Source organism: Canis aureus, chromosome 8 (assembly GCF_053574225.1).
Source record: "Canis aureus isolate CA01 chromosome 8, VMU_Caureus_v.1.0, whole genome shotgun sequence".
In the NCBI taxonomy this organism is placed as follows: domain Eukaryota; kingdom Metazoa; phylum Chordata; class Mammalia; order Carnivora; family Canidae; genus Canis; species Canis aureus.
The window spans coordinates 34814932-34838861 of NC_135618.1; the positions used below are offsets into that span (position 1 = coordinate 34814932).

Consider the following 23930-nt stretch of genomic DNA (forward strand, 5'->3'; position numbering starts at 1 on the left):
TTTTTTTAGACTTTATATATTTGAGAGAGACAGAGAGAGAATGAGGAGAGAGAGAGAGAATCTGAAGCAGACTCTATACTGAACACAGAGCCCAATGCGGGGCTCCATCCCACAACCACAAGATCGTGACCTGAGCCAAAACAGAGTTGGACTCTTAACTGACTGAGCCACCCAGGCGCCCTGGAGAAATGTTTCAAATGCTTTGCCCATCTTTTAATCGGGTTGGTCTTTGGGTTGTTTTTGAGCTGTAATTCTTATATATTCTGGATATTAATCCTTTATCAGATATATGATTTGCAAATACTTTCTCCCATTTTGTGGGTTGCATTTTCTGTGTATTATATCCTTTGGCTTATTACAACTAAAAATATTTAAAAATACAGGCACCTGGGGGGCTCAGTGGTTGAGCATCTGCCTTTTGCTCAGGTCATGATCCCGGGGTTCTGGGATTGAGTCCCACATCAGGCTCCCTGCAGTGAGCTTGCTTCTCCCTCTGCCTATGTCTCTGCCTCTCTGTCTCTGATGAATAAATAAAATCTTCTTAAAATTTGTTAAAAAAATAAACTTTCAATCAGACCTCTGACACTTCTGTGGAAAGGAGCTAAGAATTTCTGCAACTCCTTATCCCTACTCTCCTTCTCCATACCCCCACTGAGAAGGGTTCAAAGAACATAGATACTTCAGTTCTCTTACCTTTTCATATGACCCTCCAAGAATCTATTAACCTCCATGGAGAAGACAGTATGGAGGCATGTGAAAACTAACATATGTAAACAGATATGTATTAAATTATGTAATATAGTGATTATATTTCTAGTGATTATTATCTAATGTACTCCAAAATGAATTCCATACCCCATATACAGGAGGATCTTAAAGTTCTCTCCTTGAAAGTGGAATAATTTTATGAACATTTTTTTTTTTTTTACCATGAAGTTGCGCTGGTCTATATCAAGAAATGCTTTTTCCTAGTTTTAAACTTAACACTAATGACCTGCTGTAATGTCTAGAATGTATGAAATTGAGCATGAAAGTAAACTGAAGAGACTGTGGCATACATTTAGCAGAATTTCCCTCTGCAAAGGTAGGAAAACTGTGTACCTACTGAATATATACAACTAATGGGATTTCTTTTTTTATTTTTTTCTAAAGCACTCAGTTCAACATATTTTTAATCTAACTTACAATTTATATATTTTGCTGGGCTTTTTATTAATCAGCTTTCACTTTTCCAGAATGGAAAGTCCCCCAGGTCCTGAATAAAAGAGACAAGAGACACACAAAAGTTAAGCAGTTGCCCAAGTAAAAAGTAAGTTAGTAGAACAACTTTATTTATTTTAGTAATCTCCACACCCAACATGGGGCTCGAGCTTACAACCCTGAGCTCAAGAGTCACACACTCCACCAACTGAGCCAGCAAGGTGCCCCAGTTGAACTTTAGAAAGAAATTTAAGAAACTAATTGTGGGATTCCCCCCCTGGACCACACCACCTGCAAGTAAACTGGAACAAAAAAAATTCTAAATTGAAAGTCACAGACACTGAGGAACAGGAATACTTTCAGGTGTCAAGAGGTCTTTATTGAAATAATAGCACAGTTACACTTCTAATACCCTTTCCACTTGTATACAATAGATTAAAAATGCTTGCTACACACAGTGCACAGACAGTTCAATAATTAGAACCAACTCAACTGCATTTAAAATAAATAGCCTATTTAATAATTTAAAGTAAAATTACTGTACAATATGAAAATAAAGATACATAAATGTTAGATCTACAATGCCATAGGAATAAAATCATTATTCTGCATTACACAAAACAGTGCAAGGAACAAATTCAAATAAGCTTTTGGAGTGCAAAGTTAAAATTTTTCCATTTTAAATTATCATGCAGACATAGCATTTCAAACCATGCTATAGTCTATGGCAATGTTTTTAATTTTTAAGAGGATTAAATGCCAGCCAGTAAATTTACTGTACCATCGAGTGTTGCATCACATAACGCTGCTGCTCTACTTCTACAGTACAGTTTAGAAGGGAGGTATCTTGTTGCATTCAAAACATTGAAATTAACAAGTTTCTGAAGCAAACATATTTATTTACCTTTTAAGCCTGAAGCAAAATAATGTGACAAAATAGTAATTCTATCCCTGGGTTTAAGAGAAAAAGAAAACGCCAATACCACATAATGAACTAAGAAGCAGTTTTCCATCCATCTTTAAATTCCATAATAATCCTTAGTGAAAATAACCATGTAATTTTTGAGAGACATAGAAAATTCTGACCTCTAGCTGACAAGTGGTATAATATCATGGGACTGTGAGAAAAGTAATTTCTGAACACCTATGTTTAATCTGTGTAGAACTTGGTTGCATTACATGTAATAATATGCTTAAAGTATAGTTCAATTTCAGTGTGTATATAAAACTGTTATTTAGGCAAAGACCAAGGAATGCATTTAATACTAAACCGTAAACACATCGTCCACCTTGACTTGGAGTGCACACTGACAACGTAAGAGCTCTTCCGCAGACTTTGGCAACAAGACTACATACAGCAGGTCACAGCAGCACGAGCTCACATGGAAGACTGAAACCACTGCAGAATAACACCACCCAACAGTTCCTATCAAAGGGATACACGTTAAGAAGGGGCCTCCTCGTGCTAAGCCACTTTTCCGATCAGCTATGTTCTTCAAAATTGTTAATTTTCACAACTCAGTAGTCTTAAGTCTCTGTGCTTTCACTGCATAGACTGACACAGGGTATACTCTATCCATTGTAAGTCCAGAGGGTTACAGTTCTGTCTGCAGAGGATGACAGGAAGGAAAGATCCTGGGTGTGCCACCTGCACTGAATCACTTTGTCCTTGTGCTCCCCCACCACCATGATAGGAAGTTGTTTCGTGAGATCTCCTAAATTAAAAAGAGAGACACTGATTTACAATACAAAATAAGTATATGCATAGATTTCACAGACTTCCTGGTACCTGAAGGCATTACAGTATACCAAGTCCTAAACTACATTAATACATTTAAAGGTTTAAACAGGGAAAAATTATTAAATACCTAATTATGTCAGTAGTATTCAGTAAAATATACACAGCAACACTGACATAGCTGCCACTGTCTCCTTGAAACTCTCTTAGCTTGACTTCTCCATGACTTTGGTGCCCCTGCACCCTGGTCTCCTTTGCTGGTTTGCTGCTCCTTTCCCAGGAGGCAGCCTTCAGATTTCCCGTTTCCTTTACACCCACTTCCTATGAAATTGCATCTAGTACCATGGTATCATGGCCATTTGTATACTTATGACTCACACATTTCACCCCTAACCTTGACTTCTCACCTGAGCTCCAGACCACTGTCCAAATAGCTATTCGACATCTCACTTGACTGCCTGATAGTCATCCTAATTTGTTTAAACCAAACTCTTGCTTGCCCAAACCTGCTCCTCTTCTTCCTCCTATGTATCTTAATTAATGACACCATCTGGTTCCTCATGCCAAAAACCTAGGAGTCAGCACTCCCCTCACTCCCTAAATTTAAACCAAACATATAAAAATACATCCCAAGTTCAGTCACTTCTTATCACCCCACATCTACCACTCTAATCCAAGCTACCATCATTCCTCACCTGAACTGTTCCAATAGCCTCCTCACTGATATTTACACTTATAATCCATTCTCCCTACATAACTCAAAATTATCTTTTAAACAGATACCAATAGATATCAGATGACTCCCTATTTTGAATATTCCAAAGAATTCCCATTATGCTTTTTATAAATGTCTACAAAACCCTGCCGCTAGTTTCTTCTGTCTTTCCCTTCCTTAGTTCTCTAAGTCCCAGCCACATTAGCTTCTTGCAGTGTCATGACCATGCTGAATTCACTCTTGCCTCAGCACCTTTCCACTCGCTATGGTCTCCTCCTGGGGTCCTAACCTACCTTGTGCCTTCTCATCACTCAAGTCTCTGCACAAATGGCACTTCCCTAGAGAGACCATCTCAAGCCTGCCTAAAATAGCCTTCCCCACCCACACAGTCACTCTCTCCCACCTTGCTGATTTTTTAATAGCATTTACCAATACTTGAAGTTACACCATTTATTGGTTTACTTTTTATTTACCTCCACAATGTAAGCTCAATCAAGGAGGAAGTTACCTGTCTTATTCATCTCTCTGTCACTAGTTGATACAAAATAAATATTTGCTTACTAACTTATTAAAAATAAAACTAGATGCTGAAGAAATAATTATACAGATTATACCCTAAGTTTTTAAAAGTAGAAGCAAATAGTACATAATGCATATTTTAACATCTATCATCATTGAACTCAAAATGATTCAGTGTATTAAATGTTGATTCTTTCAAATATTTTAGAAATACTTAACAAAATAACCTATTCACTTGATTTAACTATTTGCTATAATTCACATCAATACGGCACTAGTAATTTGTTCAGTAAATACTATAAAACTAAAATTTGAAAATGTTATAAAGTTGATTACACCAGATTAACAACAACAAAAAGATCCAAATAGCCATAAAAATCCTAGAAGAGAGCACAGGCAGTAATTTCTCTGACATTAGCAGTAGCAACATTTTTCTAGATATGTCTTCTAAGGCAAAGGAAACGAAAACAAAAACAAACCATTGGGAACTACAACAAAATAAAAAGCTTCTGCACAGAAAGAGAATCAACAAAACAAAAACACAACCTATGGAATGGGAGATGATATTTGCAAATGACATATGTGATAAAGGGTCAGAATCCAAAATACCTAAAGAAGTTATACAACTGAACACTAAAAAAACAACCCAATTAAAAGTGGGCAGATGACATGAACTGACATGCCTCCAAAGAAGACATTCAGACAGCCAACAGACACATGAAAAGATGCTCAACATCACCCGGCATCAGGGAAATACAAATCAAAACCTTAATGAGATATTACCTCATACCTGTCAGAATGGTAAATTAAAAACACAAGAAACAACAAGTGTTGGTGAGGATTTGGAGAAAAAAGAAAGGAACCATCGTGCACTGTTAGTGGGAACACAAACTGGTGCAGCCACTGTGGAAAACAGTATGGAGGTTCCCCAAAAAATTAAAAATAGAACTACCATATGATCCAGTAATTCCATTACTGGGTATTTACCCAAAGAATACAAAAACAGTAATTCAAAAAAATATATATGCACCCTTATTTTTATTGTAGCATTATTTACAATAGCCATGATATGCAAGAAACTCAAATACCAATCAACAGATGAATAGATACATAAGATGTGGTATAGACACACACAACGGAATATTACTCAGCCAGGAAAAAGAATGAAATCTTGCCATTTGCAACAACATGGATGGAGGGTATAATGCTAAGTGAAATCAGTCAGGGAAATACAAATACCATATGATTTCACTTATTGTGGAATTTAAGAAATAAAACAAAGAAAAAAAGAGAAATGAAAAACCAGACTTTTAGTTGTAGAGAACAAACTGATGGTTACCAGAGGGAAGATAGGTGGGGGGATGGGTGAAATAGATGAAGGAGATTAAGAGTACAACTATCTTGAAGAGCACCAGTTAATGTACAGAATTTTTGTGTTTTTTTGTTTTTTTTTTTAATTTTATTTATGATAGGCACACAGTGAGAGAGAGAGGCAGAGACACAGGCAGAGGGAGAAGCAGGCTCCATGCACTGGGAGCCCGACGTGGGATTCGATCCCGGCTCCAGGATCGCGCCCTGGGCCAAAGGCAGGCGCCAAACCGCGGCGCCACCCAGGGATCCCCTGTACAGAATTTTTGAATCATTATACTGTATACCTCAAACTAATACAACACTGTACGTTAATTATACTGAAATTTCAAAAATAAAGTTTTAAAAAAGTTGTATGTAGATTTAAAAGAGAGAGAGAGAGAGATCTGAAATAGGAGAGACTACAAACACGGAAAGAGGTCAATTTCCCTCACCTTGTAGGTCTGTCACCTTTATTTTCATATCATAGGATCCTGTCAGCAGGTAATGAGCTCCAGGAGAGAATCGAACAGAGCGAACATCACTGGAATGAGGGTGATAACTTTGTACCATTCTTCCTCCTCTTATGTCATATAACATGCAGCTAGAATCTTCTTGTCCTGTGGCTAAGAGACGGCCACTGGGATCAACAGCTACAGAGGCCACTGCACTACCTGTATAGAACAAAGAATACAAGTTTCATATGGAAAAATCAATATAGCTATGATTATGAACATAATCAACAGCTAATTTTGTTCATTATGTTCTCTGAACCGTACAGGAAAAAATTAATGTACCTTATCAAAACTGTTAAGAAAAAGTCCAACTTAGCATTCAACCAATAACAATTGCATCCTTTTTTAGAGACAAAGTATGAAGCAAGATCCTGTGAGAAATGAGAAAGTCCATTTTTTGGTCACTTGAGGAACTCTCTGGAACACCGTTACTTATAGTACAATAGTGCAACAGATGAGCTACTTTTCCTAAGGCAGTGCTATCACTGCTGGGTAAGTATCCAGAATACTCCCACAACCAGCTTAAAGTCTAGTTAGGGGAACAAGAAATTAAAATAATAAAATGTTTTAGGACACAGTGTAGGAAATGTATTTAGGCAACACACCAATAACAGCCAGTAGAAATCAGATGAAAATAAATGCTGAGTCCACAGGCTGCAGCCCTAAATCTAGACCGTACAATTTCAATGAGGGCAATAATGCCCCCCACCCAGGGGATGCAAAATGGTTCCCAGGAGACAAAAAAAAAAAAAACTTAAATATTAACAATAGTTTGTAGCCCTCCAAAGATGAACTACTACTCCATCCAACAAAATCTATTCCTAGTATTTAATTTCTCTGGTTAGGAAAAAATTTAATTTTGCTTTTCTCTTTGCGTGGGGGTAGGATGCTTGCAATAATGAAAATAAAATTGAAGAGCACTGCTCTGGGCATGGTAAAGAGTCTGCACTTTTTTTTTTTTTTAAGATTTTATTTATTTATTCATGAGAGACCGAGAGGCAGAGACATAGGCAGAGGAAGAAGCAGGCTCCATGTAGGGAGCTTGATGCAGGACTCAATCCCGAGACTCCAGGATCATGCCCCGGGCAGAAGGCAGGTGCTAATAAACTGCTGAGCCACCCAGGTGTTCCTCTTTAAACCATGTTATACATTAACTTTGGCGACAATGCAAACTAAACTTTAACAAATCAATGATAATATACTCAAATATAAAAACAGAATTATACATGTGTGCATACTCCAGAATCAAGTTTGCTAGAACGAATCATATCTGGTTTGAATCAAAGTATAGAAAAAGATCCATGTAGAAACTAAAAAAAAAAACAATAGGACAGATCAAACTAGGAGCTAGTTCTTTGAAAAAAAATGAGTAAAACCGATTAACTTCTAGCCAGCTTTATCAAGAAAAAAAGAAAAAAGGAGTCAAATAAATAAAATCACAAATAAGAAAGGAGAAATAATAACCAACACTACAGAAATGAAAACAATTTTAAGAGAATATTATGAAAGACTATATGCCAACAATTGGACAACCTAGAAGAAATGGACAAATTTCTAGAAATGTAAACTACCAGAAAAGGAACAGGAAAAAATAGAAAATTTGAACAGACCAATAACCAGCAAAGAAACTGAATCAGTAATCAAAAAACTCCAAACAAACAAAAGTCCAGGACCAGATGACTCCACAGGAGAACTCTATTTACTTACTTACTTAATGAAAGAATAAGTTTTTTTTTCTTCTTCAAATTGTTATTTAAATTCCAGTTAGTTAACATACAGTGTACATTAGTTTCAACTACAGAATCTAGTGATTCATCACTTACCTATAACACCCAATGCTCATGACAAGTGCCCTCCTTAGTACCAATCACCCCTTTAGCCCATCCCCGCACCCACCTCCCATCTCGTAACCCTAAGTCTGTTCTCTATAGTTAAGAGTCTGTTTCTGGGTTTGCCTCTCTCTCTCTCTTTTTTTTTTCTACACCTATGTTCATCTATTTTGTTTCTTAAATTTCTTATATGAGTGGATTTATATGGTATTTATCCTTCTCTGACTACTTATTTCACTTAGCATAATATTCTCTAGTTCCATCCACATTGTTGCAAATGGCAAGATTTCATTTTTTTATGGCTGAATAATATGCCATTGTATATATGTACATCCTGTTTATCCATTCAGTCAATGGACATTTGGGCTCTTTCCATATTTTGACTATTGTTGATAGTTCTGCTATAAGCACTGGGGTGCATGTATCCCTTTGAATCCATATTTTTGTATCCTTTGGATAAATACCTAGCAGTGCAACATTTAAAGAAGAGTTAGGACCTATTCTCAAACTATTCCAAAAAAACAGAAAAAGGAAGGGAAAACTTCCAAAAATTCATTCTATGAGGCCAGCATTATCCTGATACTAAAACCAGACAGACACCACTAAAAAAGAGAACTACAGGCCAATATCCCTGATGAACAGAGATGCAAAAGCCCTCAACAAAATACTAGCAAACTGAATCCAATACATTAAAAAAGTCATTCACCACAACCAAGTGGGTTTTATTCCTGGGTTGCAAGTGTGGTTCAATTTTCATAAATCCATTTGATGTGATACATTGTATCAATAAGAGAAAGGAGAAGAACCATAATATGATCATTTCAATGGACACAGAAAAAGCATCTGACAAAGTACAACACCCATTCATGATAAAAACCCTCAACAAAGTAGGTTTAGAAAGAACATACTTCAACATAATAAGGGCCATTTACGAAAAATCTACAGCTAACATCATCCTTAATGGGGAAAAACTGAGAGGTTTTCCTCTAAGGTCAGGAAAAAGGCAAGGATATTCACTCTTACCACTTACCACTTTTATTCAACATGGTACTGGAAGTCCTATCTATAGCAGTCAGACAACAGAAAGAAAAGACATCCAAATCATTAAGGAAGACATAAAACTTTCACTATTTGCAGATGATTATATATATATCTACCTATATATAGGTATCTATCTATATACCTATATAGATACCTATGTATCTATATACCTATATAGATACCTATCTATCTATATAAAAGATATAATTTTTTTTGAAAAACTCCAAAAACCTGCTAGAACTAATAAACAGATTTATTTAAGTCAAAGGATACAAAATCAATGTACAGAAATCTGTTGCATTTCTATACACCAATGATGAAGCAGCAGAAAGAGAAATTAAACCTACCAGAGGTGAAAGATCTGTGCTCTGAAAACTATAAAACACTGATAAAAGAAACTGAAGAGGACACAAAGAAATGGAAACACATTCCATGCTTAAGGATTGGAAGGACAAATATTGTTTGTTTGTTTGTTTGTTTGTTTTTTTAATTTTTATTTATTTATGATAGTCACACAGAGAGAAAGAGAGAGAGGCAGAGACACAGGCAGAGGGAGAAGCAGGCTCCATGCAGGGAACCTGATGCGGGACTCGATCCTGGGTCTCCAGGATCACACCCCAGGCTGCAGGCGGCGCTAAACTGCTGCACCACCGGGGCTGCCGGAAGGACAAATATTGTTAAAAATGTTAAAGTGTCTACACCACCCAAAGCAATCTACACATTTAATGTAATCACTATCAAAATACCAACAGCACTTTTCACAGAACTTTAAAAAATTTTCTAAAATTTGTATGAAATCACAAAAGACTCCAAACTGCCAGAGTAACCTTGAAAAAGGAAAGCAAAGCTGGAGGTATCACAATTCTGGGCTTCAGGTTATGTAACAAAGCTGTAGTCAGCAAACAGTATGGTACTGGCACAAAAACAAGCACATAGATTAACAGAACAGAATAGAACCCACAACTACAAGGTCAATTAATCTTTGACAAAACAGGAAAGAATATCCAATGGGGAAAAAGACAGTATATACTCAACAAATGGTGTTGGGAAAACTGGACAGCAACAGGCAAAAGAATGAAATTGGACCAGTTTCTTATGCCATACAGAAAAATAAATTGAAAATGGATTAAAGATGGGCAGCCCCGGTGGCGCAGCGGTTTAGCGCCGCCTGCAGCCCGGGGTGTGATCTGGAGACCCTGGATCAAGTCCCACTTCGGGCTCTTTGCATGGAGCCTGCTTCTCCCTCTGCCTGTGTCTCTGCCTCTCTCTCTCTGCATCTCTATGAATAAATAAATAAAATCTTAAAAAAAAAAAAAGAAAAGAAAATGGATTAAAGGCCTAAATGTGAGAACATAAAAATTCTAGAAGAGAACACAGACAGTAACTTCTTTGACATTGGCCAAAGCAACTTTTTTCTAGACAGGTCTCCTGAAGCAAGGGAAACCGAAGTAAAAATAAACTACTGAGACTTTATCAAAATAAAAAGCATCTGCACAGTGAAGCAAACAATCACAGAACTAAAAGGCAACCCACAGGATAGGAGAAGATATTTGCAAATGACATATCTGATAAAGGATTAGTATCCAAAATATATAAAGTACTTACACAACTCAAAATTAAAAAAACAGATAATCCAATTAAAAATGGACAGAGACATGAATAGACATTTCTCTAAATAAGTCAAACAGAGGCTAAAAGATAAATGAAAAGATGTTCATCATCACTTACTATCAGAGAAATGTAAATAATGAGATATCACCTCACACCTGTCAGAGTGGCTAAAATCAACAACACAAGAAACAAGTGTTGGCAAGAGGAAGCCTCTTCCGCTGTTGGTGAGAATGCAAACTAGTGCAGCCACTCTAGAAAACAGTATGGAGGTTCCTCAAAAAGTTAAAGATAGTGCAATTGCTGCATTGTAGGGTAGTTCTACTAGGTATTTACCCAAAGAATACAGAAACACTAATTCAAAAGGATATATGCATATAAAATATATTTATAGCAGCATTATTTACAATAGCCAAATTATGGAAGTAGCCAATTGGACTTCCAGTTATGGAAGGTGTCCACTAATTGATGAATGGATATAGAAAATGTGGGGTGTGTGTATATAAATGTAATGAAATATTATTCAACCATAAGATAGAATGAAATCTTAGCTTTTGCAATGACATGGATGGAGCTAGAGAGTATAATGCTGAGTGAAATAAGTCAGAAAAAGACAAATACCACATGATTTTCACTCATATGTGGAATTTAAGAAACAAAATGAGCACAGAGAATAAAAAGAGAAATCAAGAAACACACTCTTAATTAGAGACAGCAAACTGATGGTTAGCAGAGGTGAGGCAGGTAGGGGAGATAGGTTAAATAGGTGACAAGGATTAAGGAATGCACTTGTTATGATGAGCACTGGGTGATGTATGTAAGTGCTGAATCACCCTATTGTACACCTGAAACTAACATAACACTGCATGTTAACTGACTGGAATTAAAATAAAAACTTAAAAATAAAAACCCAGAGCACTGAGTGAGCCTCAAATGAAACACTCAGCAATATTCACTGAGTTAACGCCAGTCCCCAGTAAGCTGTATATTGTGTGATGCTAATTCAATGGCACCTCTAGTCAAAGTTTTATTAAAATAGTAAGTAAAATATTCCTAAAAAAAAAAAAAAAGGCCATGAAAGTCAAGAGAATAAACAAAGCATCAAAATAAAACAAAACCATCACCAAAAAGCAGGAATAAAAGACAGGTGTTTCACTTGGAAGAGTGCCATAGAATTGCTATTAAAAACTACAAAGGAAAAAAAAAACAAAAAAACTACAAAGGCAGAAAAAGGACCCTAAAATAAAGACAATAGTAAAATACTGCATCACTCTTAGATACCAGCATTTAAAACTGTTTAAAATAGTAGAATACTGCATCACTCTCAGATACCAACATCTATGATACAACACAAAGAGCAGTACCCTCAGTTTACACAGAACAATCCAGGTGTATACTGTTAGGTTTAAAATGTGAGGCATGTATTATAACTACCATTTCTGTGTGCATGTGTATGTATGTTTCAAGACAACAGATGGGCAGCCCGCATGGCTCAGTGGTTTAGCGCTGCTTTCCGCCCAGGGCACGATCCTGGAGACCCAGGATTGAGTCCCGCATCAGGCTCCCTGCATGGAGCCTGTTTCTCCCTCTGTCTGTGTCTCTGCCTCTCTTTCTCTCTCTCTCTCTGTGTCTCTCATGAATAAATAAATAAAATCTTTAAAAAATAACAATAATAAATAAAGACAACAGATTATGATATATACAAACTTCTTGATTATACTAACAGATTTTGTATAGAAGAATAAATAAGAAACTCGTCCCTTAGGGAAAGACACCAAAGAAAAGGAGTGACTTCAAAGAAATTGACTTTGTTCAATTTCAATTTCTCTGCTGCATATTTATTTAAAAAAAAATATTTTAAGGTAGGAGGTTTTTTTTTAAGATTTTATTTATTTATTCATGAGAGACACAGAGAGGAAGAGAGGCAGAGACAGAAGCAGAGGGAGAAGCAGGGGGAGATGCAGCACCCCTCCCCAAGGAGCCTGATGCGGAACTCAATCCCGAATCCCAGGATCATGCCCTGAGCCAAAGGCAGACACTCAACCACTGAGCCACCCAGGTATCCCTAAAGGTATAAGTTCTAAAACAGCCCTGCCACGTAATAATTGGGGCATGATACTTAATCTCCCTGGGCCTCAGTTTCCTAAGCTGAATTTTATTTTTACAAAGAAAGTAATAGATGAAAAGTATTTTGAAAGAATTTAAGATAATAAAATACCACGCATTTATTTTACTATTTGTTCCTGTTTTTTTTTTTTGTTTTTTTTTTTTAACATATGTGTTGCTGGGGAGAGGAAGTAAGTGCATTTTATAAAGTTTCTTTCTCACATAAATTCATTTAAATTCCAGAAAAACCTACCAGTTCCATGGAATGTTGTCCCAACAACACGAACACAGCTTGGTACTCGAAGATCCCAAAATCTAACAGTCTTATCTTGGGAACCAGATGCAATCATCCAGCCACTCCAGGTATAAAGTGCTAAAATATGCCCTATAAAAGATCATATACTCAGTTATTACTGTGGAACAGTGCTCTTCCTAAACACATTCAAAGCTAGGTACTCCTTACATGTGATGATCTGGTTAATCAAGTATACTAGCTGGTAGAGATTTTCCACATATATCAAATACATCGGCAATTTTCAAAAAACTAAAATTCAGTAAAATGTACAATGTGAAAACCATACTAAACAATCTTTTTTGTGATTCAGTATTTCAGAATATCGTAATTAGTACTGAAAAAAATATTATCATTTGAAATCATGGCAAATGATGGCAAAGCACTGGATCGTGGGGTTAGAACAGTGGCTTTGCAAGAGACAGAACTGAGGTTGTATCTCAGTTCTGCCATATTTAGCTATAAGATACTGGCCAAGCCTTACCTTTTCAAATTTCATTTCATGTGTAAGATACAGATAAAACTTTATGCCTTAAAAGGTTGTAGTGAGGATTAAATTAAGAAATTATGTGTATAAGCAAAGGATTTAGCATACCAGGGAAATGTTACTTATCATTACTATGTTGTACCCAAGTTTGTCCCAATTTTTTTTTTATTTTTTATTTTTTAAAATTTTTTATTTATTTATGATAGTCACACACAGAGAGAGAGAGAGGCAGAGACACAGGCAGAGGGAGAAGCAGGCTCCATGCACTGGGAGCCTGACGTGGGATTCGATCCTGGGTCTCCAGGATCGCGCCCTGGGCCAAAGGCAAGCGCCAAACCGCTGCGCCACCCAGGGATCCCCCAATTTAAATTTTTAAAATAAAAATTTCCTGTCTTGAAGAAGTCCCTTTTTTTTTTTAGATTTTATTTATTTATTCATGAGAAACACAGAGATAGAGATAGAGAGAGACAGAGAGAGAGCGAGCGCACGCTCGCAAGAGCGGCAGAGGGAGAAGCAGGCTCCATGCAGGGAGCCCGATGCAGGACTCGATCCCAGGTTTCCAGGATCAGGCCCTGGGCTGAAGGCAGCACTAAACCGCTGAGCCACCCGGGCTGCCTGAAGAAGTCCCTTTTGATAAAATATACCCCATTACTGAAAATGCAGTGGTGGGGGGGAAGCACAGGCTGAACAAAAAGATAAGTAGCATCTGAGACTATTGCATACCTGTATGTCCACTCAGAGCATGCAGGCCCTGTCCTCTTTGACAATCAGTTGTATAAATGTTACAATCCCCTGCTCCAGCACTTATCAAAATGGCTCCACCACTTTCTGGGCCTTCCATAAATGCCAAGTCTCTAATTGTCCCATCATGCATACTAAATTCCAGATCTGGTCCTGAAACAACAATAAGAATTTAAAAAAAAGATGCTGCTCAACTTACTGTGATAATTTGAGATTGCCAAACTGTCTCAAAACTAAGCAAGAATAATGGAAGAGATGTGGTTTACATTTTCATTTAGGGATTAATACTATAATCAATCTCACTTTACTGAGCAAAGAACTCTAAGAAATCAAAATACTGATTCAGTTATCATCATCCCTAAAACAAAGCTATGGAGTTACCTTCTCTTTTATCCCAAAGAAAATGAAAGAGAAGACAGGTACTCTCTGGAACATATTCATTAATGCATTGCTGGTAGTTGAATGCAACTAAGCAATTATAATATAAAAAACTCTTAAGACTATATTCTTAGATTAAATTGAAAGTAATACAGAGATATATCAAAGATACAACATAGAACATTAAGAATACATTGGTTAGCCACTGCTTACATACTTGGGACCTACCTGTTGCATTACAAGTCTCTGCATTGAAGGGCAGCACTTTGACATATTTGTCATTTGATCCTGTTGCTAACAGCTGTCCACAAGGACTCCAGGCCACACAGTAAATGGATCCTTTATGATGTTTATTCCTTTTAAAACGTACCACTGGCTGCTTAGGGATGTCACATGCACTAAAAAGAAAAATTACAGAAAGACATTTCAATTTCTTGCGTGTTTAAATTAATGAAGTTCTGTATTATAGTTGTTCTTGAGGGAGGGAACAAAAAAGTATCAGACAACATGCCAATAATAATTAAAAATTCATGGAAAGAATTTAAAGCATATTTAAAACCCAAAAGTAGGGCACATAGGTGGCTCAGTTAGTTAAGCATCTGCCTTCGGCTCAGGTCATGATCCCAGGGTCCTAAGATTGAGCCTCACATCAGGCTCTGTGTTGAGATTGCTTCTTCTTCTCCTTTTCCCTCTCCCACTCCCCCTGCTTGTGTCTCTCTCTGTAAAATAAATAAATAAAAATCTTTAAAATCTTTAAATCTGGGATCCCCGGGCAGCTCAGCAGTTTGGTGCCTGCCTTTGGCCCAGGGCGTGATCCTGGGATCAAGTCCTGTATCGGACTCCCTGCGTGGAGCCTGCTTCTCCCTCTGCCTGTGTCTCTGCCTCTCTCTCTCTCTCTCTGTGTCCCTCATGAGTGAATAAATAAATCATAAATAAATAAATATAAATAAATTCTTTTAAAAAATAATTTTTAAAAATCCAGAAGTAAAATTATGAACTATTTTTAGACTAACCTCTTATTTCAGATCACATAGCAAACAAGACTTTTTCTTTTTAAGATTTTATTTATCTGTTTGACAGAGAGAGAAAATGAGCACACAAGCAGGAGGAGCATCAGGGAGAGGGAGAGGAAGAAGCAGGGTCCCCATGAAGCAGGGAGCCCAATGCAGGGCTTGATCCCAGGACCCTGGATCATAACCTGAGCCAAAGGCACATGCTTAACTGGCTAAGCCACCCAGGCACCTCAAAATTATTTTTTTAAGAAGTTTCCATTTCACATATTTTTCCTGGATTTTAACTCAGAAACCTAGAAGAATGAAAAAAGAGCTTCTAATCCTTCCAAATTCAAAAAGTTCAAAAAAACATTTATTAAATACGTAAGATGAGCAACTAACTAGGGCTGAGGGAAGGCAAGAGATGAATAAAAAATAAGAGGCAAGAATTCTTTCTAGAGTTTAAAATCTGGCAAGGGTTGATATTGTGACTATCCGCATACAATAAGGCAGGTAGGTATAAATGTTCTGAGTTCAGTACAAAGTACTTAGGCCTTAACAGACAGGGATAATTTTTACAGTATTCTGATGATGGCAGAAGAATAGTTCTAGTGAAGATAAAATATTGTAGGGAAAGTGCCAGCTGAATGTGCAGTACAGGAAACAGACTGTGGGGTAGCAGGAAGAAGCCCAGGGCTTCCAGAATGGAAACTAAGCAGATGGACACCATAGTAGGTGAAGAGCTCCAGGCATGGCTGTAGAAGGTCCTGAATGCCATGTTCCTCAGGAGTTTGGCCTTCAATGGAGTCAAATATTGGTTTAAAAGAGTAATAGTATCTTATCTGCATATTAAAACACAGACTAATATTAGGGTACTAAAAATTTTTATTAGATATGGTAACACCAGATCTATATAAGAAAATGTATACGTTTTTGTAGATTCATCCTAAATGGTGAAATAATATATCTAGGATTTATATCTAGGAAATACTTTAGCAAACAAATAAAAAGATGAAGCAAATATGACAAAAATCTTGACAATTACTGCATTTCAGCGTACTAATCTCTATTTTTGTACATGTTCAAAAAGTTTCATAATTAAAAACAGAAAAAAAAGACTGATTAATTGCCAATACCTAGAAGGTGCTTAATATTCATCTAGAAAATAGATCAAAAGATTCCCTTTTCAGTTGCCTATTTAATTCATGGCCTAATCAAAACATTTTATGACAAAAATTTATAAAATTAACCTGTGGGCGACCACAGACTAGCTGGAGTAACTGAACCAAACCAGGCCTGGACTTGCGTCCCTCATTCACTCAAAAGGCTCGGGAGGGATCCCTGGGTGGCGCAGCGGTTTGGCGCCTGCCTTTGGCCCAGGGCGCGATCCTGGAGACCCGGGATCGAGTCCCACGTCGGGCTCCCAGTGCATGGAGCCTGCTTCTCCCTCTGCCTGTGTCTCTGCCTCTCTCTCTCTCTCTCTGTGACTATCATAAATAAAATAAAAAAAAAAATTAAAAAAAAAAAAAAAAGGCTCGGGAGCCTAAAGGGTGAATAGTTGGTTGATGATTTAGAAAGGGCTTGAGCAATGGTTCTCAGGGCTCGCTTGTACGTGATCGCCCACATAACACAACAGATACAACTTATTCTGGCCTGGTCATAAATGTAAATAAGGGTCTGTGCTGTCCTTGCTGGTCTGTTTACCATATCTAATATTCCTTTGAAGTATACACATCTGGATCAACAAGCTTATCTATTTACCAGGGTCTTCTGGCACCCGTGAGTCTGTCTTGCATGCTGAGAAAGGGAAACTGTGGAGGGTTTCACAAACATGCTAAAAATAGACACCTTCTTAGATTTGTTTTACTCATACTATAAAATGTTTTAAAACCTTGAATAAAGCTGACGCTACTTGGACATCATCCACTGTGTCCCTCCTGTCCCCATCTTTTTACTTTTATTTTCCTCATCCCCTTATCCTCAGGACCCTAATCGTGTTGCCACAGCGTGCGCAACATTAACCAATGATTCTTAAGTATATTTCTTAAGCACTGAAAATAAAAGTTTAAAAGCTTCATAAAAAGAAAAGAAATAAAAATGAAACACTACTGAATGGCAATCCTGAAAAAGGAACCAATATAGCTAAATTAAAAACTAAAGCAAGAATGACAGTACAAACCATCTATCCTTACCTTGGATCAATTACTTCTGGATAGGCACATACTCTCAGAGTTTTTGAATTTGAACCTACAGCATATAAGCCACCACCTGGATGAAAAGCTACTGCTCTAACAGCTTGTGTGTCTTCTAGGGTATTAATACAAACAAATTGCTTTTTTGATTTGTCATCCTGTAGAAAGAATAAATATAAAAGTCATCCTATGAAAAAAATGAATTTGAAAAAATTCATCTTTAGCCCATTTTAAACTCATTTGAACTCTATTATTCACTTTACATTCACTATCTACAATCACATATGCTTTTAAATGGCAAATTCAAGTTAACCCAGTTTTTCTACTTTTTTGCTGCCCATTGCTTAACTAAGTTCAGAGAACTCATAAATGTTTACATTTTTCTTTGCTATGACAAAACATAAGAATATGCATTCTCATATTTATCTTTAACTATCAAGAAAAAAATAGCTCACATATATAATTCTTATAAAATTAACAGAATGTCATTTGTGTTTCTAAAAGTAGGAAGAAAAGACTATAACTCAACCCACTTGGGTGGGGGGATAGTTTACCATTATCTCCAGCAATGAATACTTTAATATTTCAAACTGAAATTGTAAAATACCCTTTTAAAATTGCAAAAGTGATTTTAATCAGACCATTTAATTTAAATCTCATTTTTATTTTAAACTGTCAACCTGTCCTATTCTGAAAAAGGCAAGTCGAAGAAGTTCTATATAAAAGCTTTTGTGACTCTTGCTATTAGAATCTATTGGAAACTACTATGCTACCATGACAATGGACTGGACCTGGAACAGGGACCTCGAGACTCGGTGTGGTCAATAGATCTAACCAAATCCTGCCTTTGGGAAGTATGAGTGTCAAGTACACACACAAAGGCAAATGACTTCAGCTCTAGGACCCACAGGGACTACATCAATGAAGAGATTATGCCTCTCCCTACACAAACTTTTATGTATTCATACAATAAATACATCCTCATGGGGGAATTGGGGGGAAATCTGATAGGTCATACTATGTCTAATTTATGTAACTGAATTCTTATTCATTTGAAATTATTCGATTAGAAATGCTACATTTCCCATTAACCCACATACAAGAAATGTGACTGCCAAATGAACAGCATTGGTAGATAAAAGAAAAATAGAGAGGAATGACTAATTAAGTGCCCTATAGCATAATATAATAATTATTAAGGGTTGCTTTAGAACAGATGTGGCAGTCACCAATCAACTTTATTTGTTGTTCTTCGGTGTGTTTAAATTTTTTTAAAAACTTCTTGCTATTTTTAAAATCGATTCAACATAGAAATCTACACTCCTACAATTTCTTGAAAATAAAAGAAATGGAAACACTAGATAAGTATATTTCTTTGTGCAAAGGACAAATATTTTTATGTGCTTATCACAATAGTCAATTTCATTCGTTTATGTTACCTATTTGGCTCTATAACCATCTGAAATAATGGCTTTGTTTATGGGGTAAAACTTGAACTAAAGAAAATAAGATAGAATGAAGCTGAAGTTTAGGGAAGGATGTTTGGTTCTAAAGCAAAAAAAAAAAAAAAAAAAAGAGCTGCACTGATGAGAAGCCCAAAGGAAAAACCAATAATATCTGAACAAATTAACCATAGGGTTCAGAGACTAGTGCTTAACTCATGAGCCAAGATTTGCTACTAGGCCATTAAAATGAATACTTTCAAATATTTTCAACGTTTTCTGAGACAACTTCTTCGCTTACCCAGTGAAAGCTCAACTACCTTGAGACAAATAATATCATTAAAAATAATGATTATTTCTAAAAATGGTTCTTTCTATGAATTGAGAATTCTTAGCAAAATCTGCAAGTATAAATAAAAATAATGATGAAACCTCCTTCCTTAAAGTATTACCTCTTCCCCTCTTGATCTTGACAGATTCCCTGAAGAATCTCCAAGAGCTGGCTTACTGACCGAATGTTCTGATGAGCTGTGTGAATAGAAATTCAAATAAAGTTTACTATGAATATAAAACAGAAACTAAGTTTATCCTTTCAATCTCTAACATTGATTTTTTTTTTTTGGCAAATGACCCACACTGACCCCAATCAAAGTAACTCTCTGATGCCATTTATTAAGAGGCTCTGGGATTCAGTGATGCCAAGCGTAGTTGTAAGGAGGGAGAAGCCATTCTGGAAAGGAGATGAAGTTAAGGTCCACAAGTTTTTTTTTTTTTTTTTTTTTTAATTTATTTATAATAGTCACACGGAGAGAGAAAGAGAGGCAGAGACATAGGCAGAGGGAGAAGCAGGCTCCATGCACTGGGAGCCCGACGTGGGATTCGATCCCGGGTCTCCAGGATCGCGCCCTGGGCCAAAGGCAGGCGCCAAACTGCTGCACCACCCAGGGATCCCGGTCCACAAGTTTTATAGTAAGATGTCAAGTAGCTTTCACCTGCTGAGTTCTAGAAGCCTGGATGCTATGGTTAAATGTTACCCCAGGCAGGAACTTGGATTGCTCTTTAGGAAAATTATCTGGCCCAAGAGAAAAGACTAATAGAAACTGACAGTTGAGAGTCTTCAATAAAACAGTGTTTCCCCTTAATCACTTTTTGTTATGTAGACAAATCCATATATATACATAGACTTCCTTCCAATTCTTTTTTTTCCCTTTATACCTCACTCTTCACAGATAGTAAGGATTTCCAGATATTTGAAGAAAGCTTCCCAGATAAAAGCCAGAGACTAAAACAAACAGAAAAAGCAGGGCAACTGGGTGACTCAGTTGATTAAGTGTCTGACTTTGGATCAGGTCATGATCTTAGAGACTTGGGATCAAGCCTGGGATCAAGCCTGAGTCAGACTCTGCACTCAGTGGGGAGTCTGCTTCTCTCTCTGCCCTTCCCTCTGCATGTGCTCTCTCTCAAATAAATAAGTAAAATCTTAAAAAGAAAATAAAACAGAAAAAGGAATTTGATTTATATTTCTCTGATAATGAGTGATGTTGAGCAATTTTTCATGTATTTGTTGGCCATCTGTATGTCTTTGCAAAAATGTATATGCATGCCTTCTGCCCATTTTTTAACTGGATATTTGTTTTTGGGATGTTGAGTTTTGTAAGTCCTTTACATATTTTGGATACTAACCCTTTATCAGATATGTCTTTTGCAAATATCTTCTCCCATTCCAAAGGTTCCTTTTTAGTTTTGTTGATTGTTTCCTTGACTGTGCGGAAGCTTTTTATTTTGATGAAGTCCCAATGGTTTATTTTTGCTCTTGTTTCTCTTACCTCAGGAGACACATATAGTAGGAGGTTGCTACAGGAGATATCAAAGAGGTTGCTGCCTGTGTTCTCCTCTAGGATTTTAATGGTTTCCTGTCTCACATTTAGGTCTTTAATCCATTTTTAATTTATTTTTGCATATAGTATAGAAACTGGTCCAGTTTCATTCTTTTGCATGTTGCCATCCAACCTTCCCGACACTATGTTAAAGAGACTGTCCTTTTCCCATTGGTTAATCTTTCCTGCTTTGTCAAAAATTAACTGACTATATAGTTGTGGGTTCATTTTTAGGTTTTCTATTCTGTTCTATTGATCTATGTGTCTATTTGTTGGTACCATGCTGTTTTGATCACTATGGCTTTGTAATACAACAAATTAAAACTACAATGAGATATCACCTCATACCTGTCAGAATGGCTAAAATCAACAACTCAAGAAACAACAGGTGTTGACTAGGCTGTAGAGAAAGGAGAACCCCCTTGCACTATTGGTGGGAATGCAAACTGTGCAGCCACTCTGGAAAACAGTATAGAGGTTCCTCAAAAAGTTAAAGATAGAACTACCCTATAATACAGCAATTGCACTGATAGGCATTTACCCAAAGAATACAAAAACACTAATTCAAAGGGATACATGTATATAAAATGATACGTTTACAGCAGCATTATTTACAATAGCCAAATTATGGAAGCAGCCCAGGTGTCCATTGATTGATGAATGGATAAAGAAAATGTGGTATATAAACACACAATGGAATGTTATTCAACCATAAAAAAGAATGAGATCTTGTCATTTGCAATGGCATGGATGGAGCTAGAGAGTATAATGCTAAATGAAATAAGTCAGAGAAAGACAAATATCACATGATTTCACTCATATGTGGAATTTAAGAAACAAAACAAGCAAAGGGGAAAAAAAAGAGCGTGAGGCAAAACAAGGAAAAGACTCTTAACTACAGAGAACAAACTGATGGTTACCAGAGGGGAGGTGGGTGAGGGATGCATGAAATAGGTGATGGGAATCAAGGGGGGCACTTGCTATGATGAGCCCAGGTGTTGCATGTAAGTGCTGAATCACTAAATTATACAACTGAAACTAAAATTATACTGTATGTTAACTAACTGTAATTTTTTAAAGATTTATTTATTTATGATAGACATAGTGAGAGAGAGAGAGAGAGAGAGAGAGACAGGCAGAGACACAGGAGGAGGGAGAAGCAGGCTCCATGCCGGGAGCCTGATGTGGGACTCGATCCCGGGACTCCAGGATCGCACCCTGGGCCAAAGGCAGGCGCTAAACTGCTGAGCCACCCAGGGATCCCAACTAACTGTAATTTAAATAAAAAGTTAGGGATGCCTGGGTGGCTCAGCAGTCAAGCATCTGCCTTTGGCTCAGGGCATGATCCTGAAGACCCAGGATCAAGTCCCATGTCAGGCTTCCTGCATGGAGCCTGCTTCTCCCTCTGTCTATGTCTCTGCCTGCCTCTCTCTGTGTCTTTCACGAATAAATAAATAAAATCTTTAAAAATAAATAAATATTTAAAAAGGGGGGATTTGGAAAGAGTTATTTCAGAAAACAAAACCGACAAAAACAATTTAAATTCTGAGAGATGTAAGAGGAAAAAAGAAATCCAAGAAACAAAAATGAGATGTACAAAAAAAATTCTTTTAAGGAAAACTTTTTTTTTTTTTTAGTAAGAGATCAGTTTATGGTTAACGGTATGGGACAGACCAGGAAGGTACCAGGGCCCATAGTAATGAGCTTCCCAGGAATAGACTGACAGACTTACAAGTAAACAGAGGGGCAGGGAAACAAAGCCAAATGGCTGAGAGACCCAGGCCCAGCCTCAGTGGCTGTACCTGGGCCCTAGTTCCAGTTCTGCCCTGGGAACCTGGGGGATGAGCAGGACCTACAGGTGCCTCAGTTCTTGTAAGGCTCCCATCTCCTCACTCCCTCCTGTCCCCTACCAGCAGGCTGGGACTTCTCACATGTGGTGTATTGCCAGGGCTAGGGAATGGCTGGTCTAGGGGTGGGAAGGCAGAGGCCTGGGTAGTACGGGGTTAGCAGCACTGGGTGGAACTTAGAAAATAACAATATGGTAGGAAACAACCAACACAAAATGGAGATGAGGAAATTGCTAACTAAAAAATATTTTTTTAAGTTCAAAGAACTTAAGTTTCTAGCCTAAAAGGTCCCATTGTTACCTAGCAGAATAGAAGGAAAAGAAACTTACTCTGATGTATATCATGAAATTTTTAGAACATCGTGGAAAAGAAGGAAAAGAAAGTCCTAAAAAATTTCAGATGGAAAAAGCAGCAGTCTTCATAGAGAGGATCTGGTCACAATGGCATCAGATTTCTTAATAAGAACACTGAAACATGTAGCAATTCCTTTGAAACTCTAACTAATGATTTCCATCCTGGCCCTCTATACTCAGCTATACTAACAAATCAAATGGGAAATATTTAGACATGGAAAGTCTCAGAAACTTTACCTCTAATGTGCCCATTTTCAGGAAGCTACAGGAGATCCTGAAAACAAGAGATCCAATACAGAGAGGAGACAAAGGAAATTCCCAGAAGGAGAATGAAGGCAAGTCTCAGGACTCACGCCTGAATAAAATGGCCTAGAGGTAATGAATATAAAGTGAAGCAAGAGTGATCCTGCAGAATGTCTCCAATGGGGGATAAAATGGAAAAGAGACAACTATCAACTGAGTGTTTAATGAGAGGTACTAAGAAAATTAAGCATGTTCGCACACCAAAACTGACGCAATTAATGTCTCCATGAAAAACAAAAGTTGTATAAAAAGGAAACATAATCATATTATATTACACAACTCAGATATAAGTAAAATTTACATGGCCATGGTAATGTTAACACTGAATACTGATTTAAACAAAATGATACATACTGGAAAGAAAGAGTAGACAATGTGAATGTATTGTGGGTGAAGAGTATGGTAGCT

At 37.1% G+C, this 23930-nt stretch overlaps 1 protein-coding gene across 8 annotated transcripts in view; it reads right to left on the minus strand.

The window, feature by feature from the left end:
• Positions 1-1554: 1554 nt before the first annotated feature.
• Positions 1555-23930, minus strand: part of WDR47 (WD repeat domain 47) — a 69012-nt gene continuing 46636 nt past the window's right edge. For all 8 annotated transcript variants that reach the window (XM_077905715.1, XM_077905716.1, XM_077905713.1 and 5 more), the window contains 7 exons: positions 19595-19670; positions 17701-17858; positions 14745-14914; positions 14121-14291; positions 12868-13003; positions 5975-6189; positions 1555-2915 (listed from right to left, as the gene is read on the minus strand). In XM_077905715.1, the coding sequence (XP_077761841.1) occupies positions 2773-2915; positions 5975-6189; positions 12868-13003; positions 14121-14291; positions 14745-14914; positions 17701-17858; positions 19595-19670 (1069 nt within the window). In that variant the 3' untranslated portion in view covers positions 1555-2772. The remainder of the gene's footprint in view (positions 2916-5974; positions 6190-12867; positions 13004-14120; positions 14292-14744; positions 14915-17700; positions 17859-19594; positions 19671-23930) is intronic.